The sequence below is a fragment of the Loxodonta africana genome, chromosome 4 (assembly GCF_030014295.1).
Source record: "Loxodonta africana isolate mLoxAfr1 chromosome 4, mLoxAfr1.hap2, whole genome shotgun sequence".
In the NCBI taxonomy this organism is placed as follows: Eukaryota; Metazoa; Chordata; class Mammalia; order Proboscidea; family Elephantidae; genus Loxodonta; species Loxodonta africana.
Window position 1 is genome coordinate 7,256,589 of NC_087345.1, and position 16,450 is coordinate 7,273,038.

The 16,450-nt window shown below is 40.7% G+C and overlaps 2 protein-coding genes across 4 annotated transcripts in view; one reads left to right on the forward strand and one right to left on the reverse strand.

Annotated features, from left to right (window-relative positions):
• The window catches only part of SMC1B (structural maintenance of chromosomes 1B), a 69,649-nt gene that overhangs the window by 33,785 nt on the left and 19,414 nt on the right, over nucleotides 1-16,450 (forward strand). Inside the window, exons 12-18 of the mRNA XM_064283384.1 lie at nucleotides 2,985-3,131; nucleotides 5,377-5,514; nucleotides 5,830-5,946; nucleotides 7,304-7,431; nucleotides 11,196-11,316; nucleotides 12,195-12,340; nucleotides 13,672-13,825. Of these exons, the coding sequence (XP_064139454.1) occupies nucleotides 2,985-3,131; nucleotides 5,377-5,514; nucleotides 5,830-5,946; nucleotides 7,304-7,431; nucleotides 11,196-11,316; nucleotides 12,195-12,340; nucleotides 13,672-13,825 (951 nt within the window). The remainder of the gene's footprint in view (nucleotides 1-2,984; nucleotides 3,132-5,376; nucleotides 5,515-5,829; nucleotides 5,947-7,303; nucleotides 7,432-11,195; nucleotides 11,317-12,194; nucleotides 12,341-13,671; nucleotides 13,826-16,450) is intronic.
• Nucleotides 13,737-16,450, reverse strand: part of FAM118A (family with sequence similarity 118 member A) — a 60,270-nt gene continuing 57,556 nt past the window's right edge. For 2 of the 3 annotated variants that reach the window (XM_064283380.1, XM_064283381.1), the window contains exon 9: nucleotides 13,737-13,959. In XM_064283380.1, the coding sequence (XP_064139450.1) occupies nucleotides 13,829-13,959 (131 nt within the window). In that variant the 3' untranslated portion in view covers nucleotides 13,737-13,828. The remainder of the gene's footprint in view (nucleotides 13,960-16,450) is intronic. The other variant, XM_064283379.1, reaches the window with a different exon arrangement.

The window sequence follows — 16,450 nt, forward strand, 5'->3', positions numbered from 1 at the left end:
TCTTTCTTTGTTTCCAACTTGCTATTCCAATCACCAGTAATTATCAGTGCACCTTGACTGCATGTTTGATTAATTTCAGACTGTAGAAGTTGGTAAAAATCTTCAATTTCCTCATCTTTGGCATTAGTGATTGGTACATAAATCTGAATAATAGTTATATTAACTGATCTTCCTTGTTGTCTTATGGATATAATCCTATCACCGACAGCATGGTACTTCAGGATAGATCTTGAAACGATCTTTTTGACAGTGACTGTGACGCCATTCCTCTTTAGTTTGTCATTCCCAGCATAGTATAGCATATGATTGTTGGATTCGGAATGGCCAGTACCAGTCCTTCTCAGCTCACTAATGCCTGGAATATCGATCTTTATTCGGCATATTGTTTTTGACGACTTCCAATTTTCCTAGATTCATACTTCGTACGTTCCACATTCCAATTATTAATGGATGTTTGCATCTGTTTCTTCTCATTTTGGGTCATGCTGCACAAGCAAATGAAAGTCCCGAAAGCTTGACTCCATCCATGTCATGAAGGTCCACTCGACTTTGAGGAGGAGGCGGCTCTTCCTCAGTCTTTCGAGTGCCTTCCAGCCTGGGGGCTCATTCTCTGGCTGCATACCAGACAGTGTGCTGCTGCTATTCATAAGGCTTTCCCTGGCTAACTCTCTTCAGAAGTAAACCGCCAGGTCCTTCTTCCTGGTCTGCCTTAGTCTGGAAGCTCAGCTGGAACCTGTCCCCCATGGGTGACCCTGCTCCTATTTGAAATAGCAGCGGCATAGCTTCTGGCATCACAGCCACATGCAAGCCCCCACAGTACAACAGATGATGGACGTGTAGGGTTAAAAGAAATCATACTGCATGCATAGAATGGAATACTATGCAAATTTAAAATAGGATGAAGCTCTTTATGTACAAATATAGGACAAAACCAAGATAAACTCAGTTTTTTAAAAAAAGCAATATGTAAACTAGTATATAGTCTGTTGGCATTTGTGTCAAAAATGGGGAAAGAGGAGATGGATGTATGTATTTGCTTGTATATACAAAAATATTTCTGGAAGATTACACCATAAATTGATAGCATCATTCATCTCCGGAAGGGTAACTGGGTAGTTGAGGACAGGATGCCAGGAAACTTGTCACTCCATTCTTTTGTACCTTTTGAGTTTTGGACCATGTGACTATATTACCATTCAAAAATAAAAGATTTAAAGTATATTATTTTTCTAACAGTGAAAGGCAACTTAAAAATACCTGTAATTTGTATAACACAAAAAATAATGGGAGAATCCAGCTCACCAGCTTACGACACTGAAAAAATATTTCTTAAAATAACTGAAGTTGGTTCAGGGGGAGGATTGGTTATCTAAAAGAGCAAATTTTTAATGCTAAGGAATTCATAGTTTTTGGCAGGCCCATGCCCTCTGGAACTTTCATTTGATGCTATTTAAAATTTTCCCAAGTCCTTATTTTTATTTTATATGAAATCTTAATTGTGCCCTCCATAGTATTTTTTAACAATGTATTTCCCCCAAGGTAGGCATGAGAGTGTTGTACTAAGCAAGTAAGTAAGCTGTGAGATAAGGAAATTGCAGGCTGAGAAAAAAATTATCATCCTTCTTAGAAAAGGAATTTGACTGTAAATCAAATGCAAATAGGTTATTCATGTTTGAGACTGCATTTACTTTTAGAAGAAATAGTTTTCAGCCACCTAGAAACTGTAGAAAAGACTGAAGACCCATAATCCTGCATGTTGTTGCCACTACATTTTTAGAACCGAAGAGGATGCGTAACGTAGTGGTTGGGAGCGTGGGCTGCTTTTAGTTCTGTTTCATCGATTAATATGACATTAGACACCGTATCGTATAGTCATTGACCTTTTAAATACCTAAGTTATGTTTGTGTTCTTCAACTGCCTTTCTTTTAGAGTGTTTGACTTTTTCTTATTGATTTATTACGTGCTCCCACTTATGTTTTTTATTTTTTTTTTCCCTCTTATGTATAAAGTGGGTCAATTATATGGGTTACTACAGTTTTTCCCATTTGACTTTTGCTCATTTTATGGTATCTTTATATTTTATAATCAACTATATCACTCTTAACCTTTGTAGGTATTGTTTTTATACGTATAATTGGGTCTTTACTGTGAGATCAAATATTTGTTCACTTAAATTTTCCTCACTTTTGTTAATGGTTTTACTATTTTTATTTTAATCTGTTTGGAATTTATTTTGATGTATTTTGTTACATGTAGGTATTACCTTTTTTTCTAAATGGTCACTTATTTGTCCCAACATCATATATTAAATAATTTATCTTTTTCCTATTCATTTAATTTAATTCACTGTTTTCTCATAATTATACTCTAAATTATTAATTATACTCTATTTTTTCATTTAGTGGGATTTCTTATCTCTGTTTTAATTATTATTTGTAGTTACCTTGTAATACATATTACAACCTTATTGAAATTCCTTAAGAAATTAAGTATAAATTATGATTAAATAAGTAAAGTCTTAGCCCACAGGCACTGCAAAATCAGCATGTCTAAGCTTAATTTCATGTTCTTTTTTCTAAGTCTTGATCTCTGTCCTGTATTCTTTGCCTCAGTTCTTGGTGCCACCATTCCAGCCAAATGAAACCCTGTTTTCCCCAGGATTCCCTCCTAGCGCTCCACACCCGGGCAGTCTCCAGCCTGTTGTGACCGCACATCCTAAATATCTTTCAGGTCTCTTCTTCTTTCTTCACCCTAGGTATGACTGGCCGATTTCACACCATCATTTCTGAATTTTGTCTTCGTGTCTTCGTGGCTGGTTGGTTGGCTGCTGTCCCTCCATAGCTAGGTATTTTATTAACAAAGTTTAGTGAGTGGTTTTTCTCAGCTACAAAATCTCAGCTGTAAAAATTACTACATTGTGTCCTTATTCTTGTGCCTTCTTTATGTACATTTCTACAAAGTAAAGTATTTTTTCATTTTACAGACAGTAGCTCTTGATGGAACATTATTTCTAAAATCTGGGGTGATCTCCGGAGGGTCAAGTGATTTGAAATACAAGGCTAGATACTGGGATGAGAAAGAGTTAAAGAGTTTAAAAGACAGAAGAACCCAGCTAATCCAAGAACTAAAGGTATGTTTGAGCCCTTTGTTGAAGCCACCATCAATCCATCACATTGAGGGTCTTCCTCTTTTTCGCTGACCGTCTACTTTACCAAGCATGATGTCCTTCTCCGGGGACTGGTCCCTCCTGATAACATGTCCAAAATACATAACACAAAGTCTTGCCATCCTCGCTTCTAAGGAACATTCTGACTGTACTTCTTCCAAAACAGAATTTATTCTTCTGGCAATCCATGGTATATATATCCGGTATTCTTCCCCAACGCCATAATTCAAAGACATCAATTCTTCAGTCTTCCTTCTTCATTGTCCAGCTTTCATATGCATACGAGGTGATTGAAAAATACCATGGCTTGGGTCAGGCCTTAGTCCTCAAAGTGACATCTTTGCTTTTCAACACTTTAAAGAGGTCTTTTGCAGCAAATTCGTTTCATCATCCGTAAAATGGTAATAATTATGGCACTTATTTAATAGCATTGTTGAGAGGACTAAGTAGGTTAAATGTAAATTGAATAGAACAGTGGCAAATGCTAAATAAATGTGAGCTTTTGTTTTATATATCCACAGAACATTTATAAAAACTGATCACATACTTGGTCACAGGAAAACATCATCTGCTTTTTAAAAGTAGAGATTTTTATAGGTCATGTTTCCTGACTACAATAAAATTAAAAATAGTGACCAAAAACTTTTTGTCTACGTAGAGACTAGGAAATGTGCTCGTTGATAGCTTTTGGATCAAAGGGTAGTCAAAAGGCAAATGATAAAACATCTCAAAATGGTGAGTAGGAACATGCTTCCTACCAGTGCTTTTGGGACTCAGCAACGACACCTTCATTATTAAGGAAGAAGGAGAGGACGTAAGGGAACTTATTACTCACCTTAGGAAATTAGGAGAACAGTCACAAAATATACAACAATGAAACTATAAAAGGGGATTATTTTTAAGCTGAAAATAATTAATGGGAAAACTAAAAATAGAAAAGGGACAAATCTAAATGCTGGTTTCTATTGAAAAACTAATAAAATAGACAAACTCTTTGCATCTGTAATGAAGGGAAGAAATAGTAGAATCAAAAATATACATGATCAGGAAGAAAAAAAGTTAAAATAATTTTAAGAAAATCTGACATGCAGAGAACTACAGGATAAGATCAGGGAGTTCAGGAAGAAGAAATCCATGTGGCTGGTAAACTTGAAAAAATGCTCAAATCCTCTAGTACTTGGGAGTAAAAATTAAATTAATAAGATTATTTTTACTTGTCAAGACTTGGAAAATAAAAGCATATATATGTGTGTATGTATGTGTAGAGATATATCTGTACACATACGGACACACAATGTGTATTGCTGGTGAGAGTGGAAGGAGAAGGATACTCATACATTGCTTGTGGAAACGTGATCGTCACAGTCTTTTGGGAAAGCAGTCTGGTACCCAATATTAAAATAAAAACATGAACTCCTTTGATCCAGCAGTCTCACACTGGGGAGTCTCCGGAATGGAAATAAAAATGCTGATACTTGAGAGTATGCGTACAAGTTTGTTGCAGCATTGTTTGTGGTAGCAAAAAACCTGGAAACAAAGCGAATGCCCATCGTTAAGAGAATATCCGAATGATCTGTGTGCGTTCACACTCTGAAGTGATATGCAGCCATTAAAAGAATGAATTTAGAGCTTTGTTAGTTAACTGGGGGGACTTCTGTGAGTGAATGAATGAGAAAAGAAGCTGCAGGAAAGTGTTCAGCATGATTCTAACTTTGCAAAATGACTGGAAAGACCGACGTATGTAGGTGAACATGTATACACGTACATATTCGTGTATCATTATGAGGACTTAGAGGGAAAATACAGAACACATATAGGGAGTTAACTCTGACGAGTAATAGGGTGAGTGAAGGGAGCAAGGGTTGGGGAGGAGAGCGGAAAGACCCAGAACTGCACTGAAAAGCCAGGCAATGTGTATCCCACAGTCCCACTCACGGACGCGGTCAGTGTGCACTGGGTGAAACAGCTACCCGTTCCATTCGTCATTTTTCCCTGAACTCTCCTGACAGGAAGTGTGTTAGTTGTTTGAGGATGCTGTGTGGCACTTGGGTTACTCCAGGTGGCTAATTACTTTAATTGCCCATCTCTTTTGAGGAGAAGGGGAAGGCGTGGTTGTATGAAAAATCAGTGAATTACTACATAGGAAAGCACTTTGAGAAGGGGAAGTGTTTTTCTCTTGCAAAATATTCTATTTTTCTTCTTTTTTTAGGGCTTAATGAAGACACTTCGCAAGGAGACGGATTTGAAACAAATACAGACCCTAGCACAAGGAACTCATACACGACTCAAATATTCACAAAGTGAACTAGAGATGATTAAAAAGAAGCACCTTGCTGCTTTTTACAGGGTAATACGGGCAGATACGAAGTCACAGAATTTAGAGCCAGAGCGTACACTTTCAGGAATTACGTTTATATAAAAAAAAAAAAAAAATTTTTTTTTTTTTTTTATATAGCACCGTATAATTTTTAGTCACTGTACCCCATGTTACTTTAGTTATTTTATTTTTACGGTGGTTAATCTTGTTACCCAGCTGTACCTGAGTTCCATCTTACCCCACCAGATTCCCCTTTTGTTCTAAAAGATACCTGCCATGCTTTTTACTTCACTGTATAAAGCTAAAATAGCCATGTTAAAAAGAAATTTTCTTTTTTCTAATTAGGAACAGTCTCAGCTACAAAGTGAACTACTAAATATTGAGTCTCAATGTGCTATGCTGAGGGAAGGAATCAAAGAACGACAACAAAGAATTGAAGAATTTCAGGAGAAAATAGATAAGGTCATGAATGGTATATTCATTGGGAATGGCATATATAGTTCTAGACCAGTTTTAGTAGCTTTTTGATATGTGCAAAGCACAGGTTGATAGCTAACAGTGCCCTTATTGGAAACAACACGTAAACTGAGTTTTATGGGTTTGTCAAATTAATTCCCTGAGTCTCTGAGCCAGTGCTGCCCCTCTGAGGAGACTGACCAGTACAGTTACTCGCCTGCTCTCCAGCCTCCTTTGACCGTGGTACAAGTCACAGCCTAGTCGTTCTTTCTCCCACTGCCCTGGTTCACTCAGGAGCTTTTTACATCTGTTATAGTCCAGGCACAGTGCTTGGCTCTGGGGCAACAAAGAGTTGGTCGTCTAGCCTCTGCCTGTAAAGTGTCAGGAACTTTGTGATGTGATGCAGTCCACTGCTCTGTGTGTCTGACCCGTAGAAAGTTGTTCTCAGACCATCACTCGGTAACTACCACTCACTGCTTCCAGTTCCGCCTTTCATCACATGATTTGAAACCACACGTACATTGCTCCTGAATTATCTCTCTTCTAGGTTAAGTACCTCTAATTTCCTCAGCCGTTTCATGTTCACCTGGGACGTCAGAGCAGCTCTGGTAACCACCTCTGGGTGCTCTTCTGTCTGACACTCCCAAAACAGAGCATAATGTCCAGATGTTGGCTGGCCAGCATGGAGTACCCAGGGCCTCTGTGCACATAACTATAACTCTCCGTGCGTGGATTTTCCACTTAGGTTCATTGTAGCTCACTACTCCTGCATCAACTATTTTAACAATCATATCACATTCGTATTTAATTTACATTCAGCTAAAATCCTAACATTTTTAACCTGTCCTGCTGTTAAAACAGGCCTCTCTTATCCTATAATTGTACCTCAGTGCACAGATGTACAAAGATTGAGGTGAAATGTTATTTTGTTGGTTTCAGTTCATTCTAGTTTTTCCAGATCTTTTTCATTCTTAATTCTAAGATCCATTTGTCTTGGTTTTGTGCTGCCTGAAAACCGTGCAGTATTTACTCTACATAAAGAATAATTTATGTTGGCGGTTATATTGTGGCGTGACTACGTGGAATCCTTCCCATTTTGTATTAAGCACTTAATAAAGCCAGAACACTTCATAAGACCAGTTATGCACTTTCCTGTTTAGTTTGTAGAGTAAGAAAATTGAAAGTAGACAGGCCTAGTTTATGAAGTTAAGGGAAGAGAAAGCACGGGCCCCTCAGGTACAATATTGCTTGTTGGGACTAGTTTTTGGCCTAATCCTGGAAGATGTTGGGGGACATTTAGATTTCAGTATTGTCTGTGTACTTTCTTAAATTTAATTATTAAATCAATTGTTTTAAATAAAAGGTGGAGGATGATATTTTCCAACACTTCTGTGAAGAAATTGGCGTGGAAAATATTCGTGAATTTGAGAACAAACATGTTAAACGGCAACAGGAAATTGATCAAAAAAGGTATTTTCATGAAGAGATGTTGATCAGCAGCTTATAAATAAAAAAGTAACTATTTCATAATTTTAGAGAAATTATGCTTGAGGTAATCTTTATTTCAGTTCATCAAGAAATTAAGCATTCATGCTCTTATAACGCGATCCAATTTTTTTTCATTTCATAATGTTTTAAAGAGAGAACACAGAAGTAAACATAGTAAGAGAAGAGAATAGGGACGTGATCCCACGTACAGTGGTTACTACGAGAAGAATACGGCACTGCTTTTCTCATTGCCTGTAAATGTTCATATATGTGGACAGAATGGATGATCTTCAATAAATTATTCATTGGCAAAAATTAAAGCTGATAGAAAATTTAAGGAGGCCAGTTACCATAGGGAAAAAAGGTTAAAAAGCTTCCTGTCCAGCCCACAATGCAGCAGAAACGTGGTTTCCAGGTGAATCATCCCTGCAAAACTTAAGGGAGCAGGTAATGTCAATATTTAACAGTTACACAGATGTTCAGTATTTAAAAGGAGCCCTGGTGGCACAATGTTTAAGCGCTCAGCTGCTAGCCAAAAAGTCTGCAGTTCGAACCCTCCAGCTACTCCGTGGAAGAAAGATGAGGCAATCTGGTTCTGTAAGATTTACAGCCATGGAAGCCCTGTGGAGCAGCTCTACTCTGTCCTCTGGGGTTGGGTTGGGTTTTTGGGTTTTCAGTATTTAAACTGTTTCATAGTGTAGAAGAGGAAGAGACGCCTTTTTTTATGAATGAACGTAATATTGATGCCAAAATCCGAAAACGTATACATACAATAAGAAACTATAAATCAGTCCCACCTACGAATAACCAAATAAAATAAGGTCCTGCAATACAACAAAATATACCATGATCTGGTGGACTCCATGTCAGAAGGGAAGGATGGTTCAGTGTTAGGAATCTGTTGCTGTAACTCACCACATTAATAGCTCAGAGGACGAGCAACCACACAATCTGCTGTATACATGACCAAAAAGCCATTTGACAAAATTCAACAGCCATTCCTAATTTTAAATTTTTAATAAAATGTGAATGGTTAAAAACCTATAATATGACAAAATACATCTCGTTCTAAATCAGCGTTGTGGTTTTGTGGAGTGACACTGGACGTGTTCCTGTAAAGTCAGAAATGAGAATATTCAGTGTCACCCCTGTTACCTGACGCTCTCCTGAAGGTGCTGCTCAGCAGAGTTGGACAAGGGACAAAGCAAAACATTTGGAAAGGAGGAGGTAAAGTTATTATTTTCAGGCTATATGTATCTAGAAGATCCAAGAGAACAAACGAAAAACCATTAGCAACAAAAGAGAATTGAGTAAAGTGGCTGCACACAAAAATTAGTATGAAAATTAATTTAAAACTCAACAGCCTTTCTATATATGAACAACCATTGGAACAGTATATTGGAAGAAAAAATTCCAGTGATATTAGAGGGGGAAAAAAATGGTGAAATGTCTAGTACTTAGAAATAAAAAATATGAAAGCACTATATAAAGAAACCTTTAAACAAGACTAGAGGATACAGGTAGAAACTTGGATAAAAAGAAAAGCCGTAGTAGTTTTCTCATAGGAAGACTCAATATTATAAAGAAGGTGAATCTCCTTAAATTAATCAGTAATTTAAACAGCATCTCAATGCATGTATGGACAAAGATTTTAACTAGATAAGCTGGTTCTAGAGTTCAGTTCTAGAGTTCACATACAGAACTAGCCAAGAAAAATCTGAAAAAGATGAGAAAGGACTAGAACTCCCAGATTTTTAAATATAGTGCAGAAGTACAGTAATTAAAACCTTAAGATACTGTGCTGGGTCATAGCCCAGTGCACCCAGTGCCATCGAGTCACTTCCGACTCACAGCGACCCTATAGGACAGAGTAGAACTGCCCCATGGAGTTTCCAAGGAGCGCCTGGCGGATTTGAACTGCCGACCCTTTGGTTAGCAGCCGTAGCACTTAACCACTATGCCACCAGGCTTTCCATGGGTCATAGAGAGTCCAGAAATAATACTTGGATCTGTGAGAAAAATTTAAGATAAACGTAGCATTTCCTGTCAGTAGGCTTTTTTTCTAAAAAATTCTGCCTATCTCAGTGTTTACTCAGTTTCTCATAAAAATCCACTGGAATTCTGATTGGGATTTCATTGAATTTATAGGTTTATTTGGGGAGAACTGATACTTTCAAAATATTAAGTCATCCCATACAGAAATATAGAGTATCTCTCTGTTTATTCTTATCTGTATCCTTGGTTAAAATGTAAGTTTTTTTTCCATAAAGATCTTGTATGTTAATTCCTAGATATTTTATAGTTTTTTTTTTTTGTCTTATGAATAGTATCCATTTGTATGATATTTTTCTAGTTGGCTGTGACACCCATTGGAGAACTAGAGTAGGCAGCTGAAAATACAAGTTAGGAGTTCAAGGCAGAGGTCTAGGTGGAAGGATAAATTTTGGGATTGTCGGCATACAGATGGCACTTAGAGGCATGTGCCTGGGTGAGATCACAAGAGAATGGATGTAGAGAGAAAAGAGGAGATGCCAGCAAGCGAGACGGAGCCATGAGAGGAGCAGCCAGTGAGGGGAGGGGAAAGCCAACATGGTGCGGGGACCTGGGGAAGATGTGCTTCATTCTAGGTGGCGCAGCTGTCTGCGTCCTGCAGCAGAAAGAAATCCCTCAAGGATCTGTGCATACCCGCTCCCGTAGGCAGTATGGCTAGTGACCCTGCCTGAGTGTGTCCGCCTGGCCCAGGCACCTCCTAGTGGGTAGCCTTGGGCAAGTTACTTAACTCTGTGCCTTGTTCTCCTCATCTCTTAAATGGGGGTGAATGTAATACCTGCCCCATATGTTCATACAAGTGAGTTAATTCATGTAAAAAACATAACAGTGCCTGGCGTATAGTAAGCGGTCAGTAAATATTACCCTTTTTATATTTTTTTGTTGTCGAGAATATTACCCTTTGTTTTATTATTGTCATTGTTTTGTTTCTATTAGTAATATCTAGCACACTATCTGATACAGCTAGTGCTTTAAAATGTCTCTTGAACAAATCATTCTGTTGGCAGGGAACGTGACAGGGTGGAAAGGAAGAGACACAGGTGATACTAGAACTCCTTGTAAGGACTTTACGAAGCTGCCAGAGTAGGAAAGGGCATCAGGAAGGGAGCACATTCTTCAATTCCAGGGTTCAGAGTTTGTGTAGAAAGCTCTTCAGAAAGACTGCCTGACTGAATAAGAATCAACAAATTAACTGTAATTTAAGGAAAAAGATGAGGAGAGGGAACGGATAGATCATAAAAAAAAAACTTAACGTATCACCCACATGCAATATGTGGATCCTGACTCAAACCAGTTATTTTTAAAAAAACATTAATACTGTGAAGAAAGTTGCCATTAAATGGAATTCGCTATTCAGGAATTATTGTTACCCTTTTTTTGCTATGAGCGTGCGATGATGCTTTTTAAAAGTCATTCTACTTTGAGTGACACATAATGAAATATTTGCAGATAAAATTACATTATGTCTGGAATTTGTTTCAAAATAATCCAGTGGTGGGAAAGGAGGGTGAGTGGGGTTATAGATGAAACCAGATTGACCATGAATTGATGTTAAAGTTGGGTGATAGCTACATGGGGGTTCATTATACTCGACTTTGTACTGTGGTATTTGTTTGAAGTTTTCCATAATAAAATGTTAAGAAAAAGAAAAAAATTGAAGGTCTCTGTTTACCAGCTGTAATGCTCTATTATACTAGATTAGAATTTGAGAAACAAAAAACTCGGCTAAACGTTCAACTTGAATATAGCCGCAACCACCTGAAGAAGAAACAGAATAAAATTGATGCATTAAAAGAAACTCTGCAGAAAGGTACAGAAGACACTGATAACCTGAAGAAGGTAATGAACAGTGGGTCGCTGAGGTGCCTCCTCCTTGAAATTGGGACTTCCTTCACCAAGTAAACATTTGTCGGGCTCCTGGAGTGTCCTCATAGTGGTTGGGGGCGGGCGGGGGGGCGGGAGAGAAAGATGTGAGAAACACTGGCTTGATTAGATGTGGAAATGGGAGGTGAAGGCAAAGAGAGTGTGACAAATGACTCCTAGGTTCTGACTTGGGTGATCCTCGGACAGGCCAGTGTCACCAAGATAAACAGCAATGGGAGGAGCAGGTTAAGGAAGGAAAATTCCAGACCTGCAGAGCTTGAGCGCCTTTGTGGCCTCTAGATGGCACTTCCCAGGATGTAGATCAAGGGAGAAGTCTAGGCTGGAGATAGATACTCAGGAATTCCTGGTTTGTGAGTATAAACGGAAACCCTGTGAGAATGGTTTAGCTCTCTCAGGGAGAGGTGTAGGCAGTGAAGAGCAGGGGGCAGAGTGGAATTGCGGCAGGGGTGATCACACAGGTTATGAGAGAGCCAGAGGCATAGAAGCCCCAGAGTTTCAAGGAGGAAGTGATGGAAGGTTGTCAAAAAGGTAAGCCTAGAAAATGTCTGTTTAATTGCCAAGTAAGGGGTCATTTTTACTGGAAAATGGGAAGAGAAGTCAGATGGCAGTGAGCTGACGAATGAACCCGAAGTGAAGGGTGCGGGCAGACAGTGACCAGTTTTTCAAGACTGTAGGGTGGGGGTGGGACACAGCCTACAGCAGAGGTTCCAGGAGCTCACAGGGAAAGGAGGTTCATCTCAGAATGGCCCGTTTGATTTTACTGATAACAAGATGACCAGTCTATTGACTATGAATGTAAAAGATGGTAAATCTACAATGCAAACCATCTACAGACCGAAGAAAACTGCCTGCAAATTGTGAATGAACTCAGGGATAAGCGTCAGCAACTTAAGGACATGTTTGTCACTCAGAATTCCAACATTGAGAAGGTCCAAGCTCAAGTTGAAGAGGAACGGAAGAAGCTTTTGGCTGTTGACAGGTAATTAAGCAGTTCATCAGTTTGCAAGTCATAACCATGGTTTTAAAATGTTTACTGTCCATTTAAAATTTATGAGAGGAAGTTTTGTTTTTTGAATATATACCCTTGGCTGCTTTGGTCCCACATCACACCTCAAACATTCTAATTTAGGGAAAAAACCAAGAGCACAGTTAGTTGTTTAGAGTGAATAGTTTTTTGTTTTGTTGTTGTCGTGTTTTGTTTCTTTGCTGGATAAAAACTTAGGCCTCTGTAAAGAGTCCCTTACCCTAAAAATCCTCCTTGATGCTGGTGTCTTGCCATTGTACAGAGACTCACTCTGGTCTCTCTGTGCGACATAGCATAGTGGATGAGGAGGTGGAATCCAGAGCCAGACTGTCTGGTCTCAAATCCCAGCTCTGCTGCTTGCCTGCCAAGCCTTAATTTCCTCATCAGTAGAACGGGGATCATGACAGCCCACCTCGCAGAGTATTTGTAAGGGTTAAATGAGTTGCTCTTCAGTTGGCCCTAGAACATTGCCTGGTGCATAAGTGTGTGCAGGTGCTTGCTATGAGTGACCACCACAGGACAGGACACTTTGAGCCGGCTACCACCTCGCACCCAAGTGTCATCTCTCCTGTGTGGTTGGCAGGCCATGGGTGGTCAGATGGAAGGAGCTCTGTTTGTGTTCAGCCTTTTGGGATTTCAGTTTTCCTCACTTGTTTGAAGGCCTTCGTTGTTTCAAATCACACCCAGAAAGTTCTTTGAGATTTTTGAGTGGAATTGAAGTCTCCTTACTCTTAATTTTTTTACCCTTGTATTTAAACAGAACCATTTTTCTATTCTTTATATTTTTGAAAACCATATAGTTCCTAATTTCCTTTTTAGATCCTGTTTCTAGACCATCTTTAAAATCCCACATTTCAATTGATAACCTCCCAAGCCACCGTTTTAAAATAGAAGTCTTTGCATCAGGGGCGGTAAAGAAACTGCAGATTACTACTTGGTAAGACAGCTGTCCTCCTAACAGAATACTTCCCTGGGTTTGAGGTTCTAAAATGTAAAGCGTATACTTGAGGGAAAAATGAAGCTTGAAAAATCATACCGGTTTACAAGCCCTGGTCAAAGTGATAATGTTTGTTATTGAAAGTACTCCCTTGGATTAACTCACGCCTGTTCTCAGGAGTGTTAAAGTGTAAGCTGCAAGCGGCCATGAGATAACTCTAGAAGTTGCAGCACTCACTCATAGGGAAAAAAATTTTTTTTTCGTTAATTTATAGCATGTACATTTTTCTCCCTTGGTGCCACTTTACATAACGTAAAATATAGTCACTTTTTCGTATCTGTATTTACAGGGAAGTGGGAAAATTGCAAAAAGAAGTTGTGAAAATTCAAACTTCTCTGGAACAGAAACGATTGGAGAAGCATAACATGCTGCTTGATTGCAAAGTTCAAGACATCGAGATAGTTCTTCTGCTGGGATCACTGGATGACATCATTGAAGTGGAGGTATTACAGCCATTGGTGTAGACACAGTGCAGTGTGCGGCACGTAACGTAGTGCTCCTTGACTGTTTAGTGAAATCCCAGCCCTGGAGGTTCTTCCTCTTGTTCTGTAGCCATCTGGGGTGGAGAAGACGTCTTCTAGGAAGAAAAAAAAAAAATTTTTTTTTTTTTTTTTGATCAGCATTCCACAGATCTGGTTAAGTTGTCTTTTTAGCGTCATAGGATGGACTAGAGCGTCTTACCTCCATTGTAGTAATGCCTGAGAGAAATCAGAGAATAAATGCTGTTGGAGTTATGAACACTGAGGGGTGTTAGGTAGCCACGGTGAACTGCAGGCCTGTCAAAGTCGCCTGCTGGCCTCAGCAGTTGCCCTGCAGTCTTGGAACCATGTTCGAGATGCGGTTGCCGGGACAGGTTTTGCTCTGCACCTTCACTAAAGGCCCCTGGGTCTCCACAGGGGGTGAGGGTGCAGGGGAAGGTAAGAACGGGTACTCAACAAGGCACTGTGGTGGGCATTTCTGCTTCCCTCTTTCTTTTCCAATCACCTGTTACTACACAGGACTCTTCAGGGTGGTTATAAATATAAGCCCTTGGTCTGTCCCTCATGTTAGGAAAGATGGGAACGTGAGTTCAGAACGCACATCCCACTGTGAGAACCGTCCAGAGGATGGTGAACACAGGTACTTGCTTTGCCTCTCCAGTCATCTTTGAGTTCATCCTGCGTACACGAGTGAGTCTTTTCTCTCTGGTCTCCCTTCCACATCCCTCTTCCTCTTCCTCAGACCCTGGACACTCAGAAATCCGTACCATTCCATCCAGCTTCCACGCCAGAAGAGACCTTACCCAAAAACCAAAACCCACTGCCATAGAGTTGATTCCAACTCACAGCGACCGGAGACCTTAGGCCCTCTGTAATCTCCATAAAGAAGCACCTATAAAAGAGGCTTCTCTGTCGCTAATGTTGGCCACTTCTTATGGCAGAATTCGGGTGTGGCACTATGCTCCAGAAGTCTTTGTCTCTTTCCTCTCCTTAGCAAAGCTCATATTTCAGACAGGAGGTAAGAAAAGGAGAAAACCTGTCCTGACCACAGGTGACATAAACCAACTCAGAGGCTTTAAGGGGGAAAAAAGTGGGACAGAGAGGCAGGGATGAAATGGAGATGGGCTACGGCATGGCTTACCCAGGAACTGACCAGGCTGGAGCTCTCCCTGCTCAGCAGATAGTGGCCCTTTTCTCTTACATTAGCTTTTCCCATAAGGCTGCAGCTGTGACCTGTGGCTTTGACCAGTGGGGAAAGAGACCTTCCTCTGCCCTCTTGTTAGAGCAGTCCTGAGGAAGAGCTCCGTGGCTCATTCTGGGACATGTGTCTACTCCTCTGGTGAGGAGAGAAGGGAGGAGGCATCTCTTACCAGGGGATGTAGGTGGGAACACAAAAGCAGTACTCACTGTAATTCAGAAAGAACGGAAAGTCTGTGGAGAAGTCACGGCGGTTTTAGAAGTGTGCTGTGGAATGAGGTGGGGGAGGAAGCAGTTCTAACGACGTGCGGGTGGGCGTCCGTCCTCACATGTCCTGTCGTGGATGTGAAATGACTGACTTCTCTGTCAGCAGGAAAGACTACATCGTGGGGGGTGTTTCAAAGCAGGCGTTAGGACTTAAGCTGGATTTTCTGTTCCACGCGGTGCTGATCAGGCCACGCTGAAGTAACTGCATTCGCTTTTTAAAGCTTGATGCTTTTTAAGAGAATAGTGTCCAGGATGGTGACGAAAACCCAGCCCATGTCACACCGGGAGGGGAAGGTGAGGGGATACGATCACGCTTTTCAAATAGATGAAGTCCCGTCTTACGGGGCACACTTGTTCTCTGGTCCAAAGGGGACCGCTGGATTTGGCAGGTGGAGGCCCAGAGTCAGAGTTGTTCTGCTGGGGAACAGCTTTCTCCTGGAAAGGTGGAGGCCCTCGGGTGGTGGGCTCCCTGATGGGAATTTGGTGCCACTTCTCCTGTGCCCTGTAATGGTGATGCTGCACATATAAAAAAAGAGCCATAAAACCCCAAATGGACAAAGCATTCACTATGACTCGCCGCTCTCCAGAAGACAGAACACGGGGTGGAAGCACTTGTCTTACGACTGTGAGGTAAAACCTGAGATTGCCCTTCCGCTGAGGTGTTCAGACAGAGGGTAAGCTACCTGCACCCGCCAGGGTTCATGTGGAAGATTCGCGCGTTGTGAGGGAGACAGTCGTAGACGGCTGGCTCCCAAGTCCTGCCGTGCGCGTGAAGCATCTGGGGGTCTTGTTGCCCAAGAGCCTGCATTTCTCACAACTCCCAGGTGGGGCCGCTGTTGCCGGCCCACTGACCACACTGAGTAGCAAGGCACCAGATGACTCACCGGGAAGGTGAACATAAAATAGGTTGTTGAATCACAGACTGTGAGGTTCAGGCTCCAGTGGTACGTTTTGTATTCAAGTTCAGCTTCTCTGTGACCTGTTTTGGAAACCCTGGTGGCGTAGTGGTTAAGTGCTATGGCTGCTAACCAAAGGGTTGGCAGTGCGAATCCGCCAGGCGCTCCTTGGAAACTCTGTGGGGTGGTTCTACTCTGTCCGACTGTGAGTCGGAATCGACTCGACGGC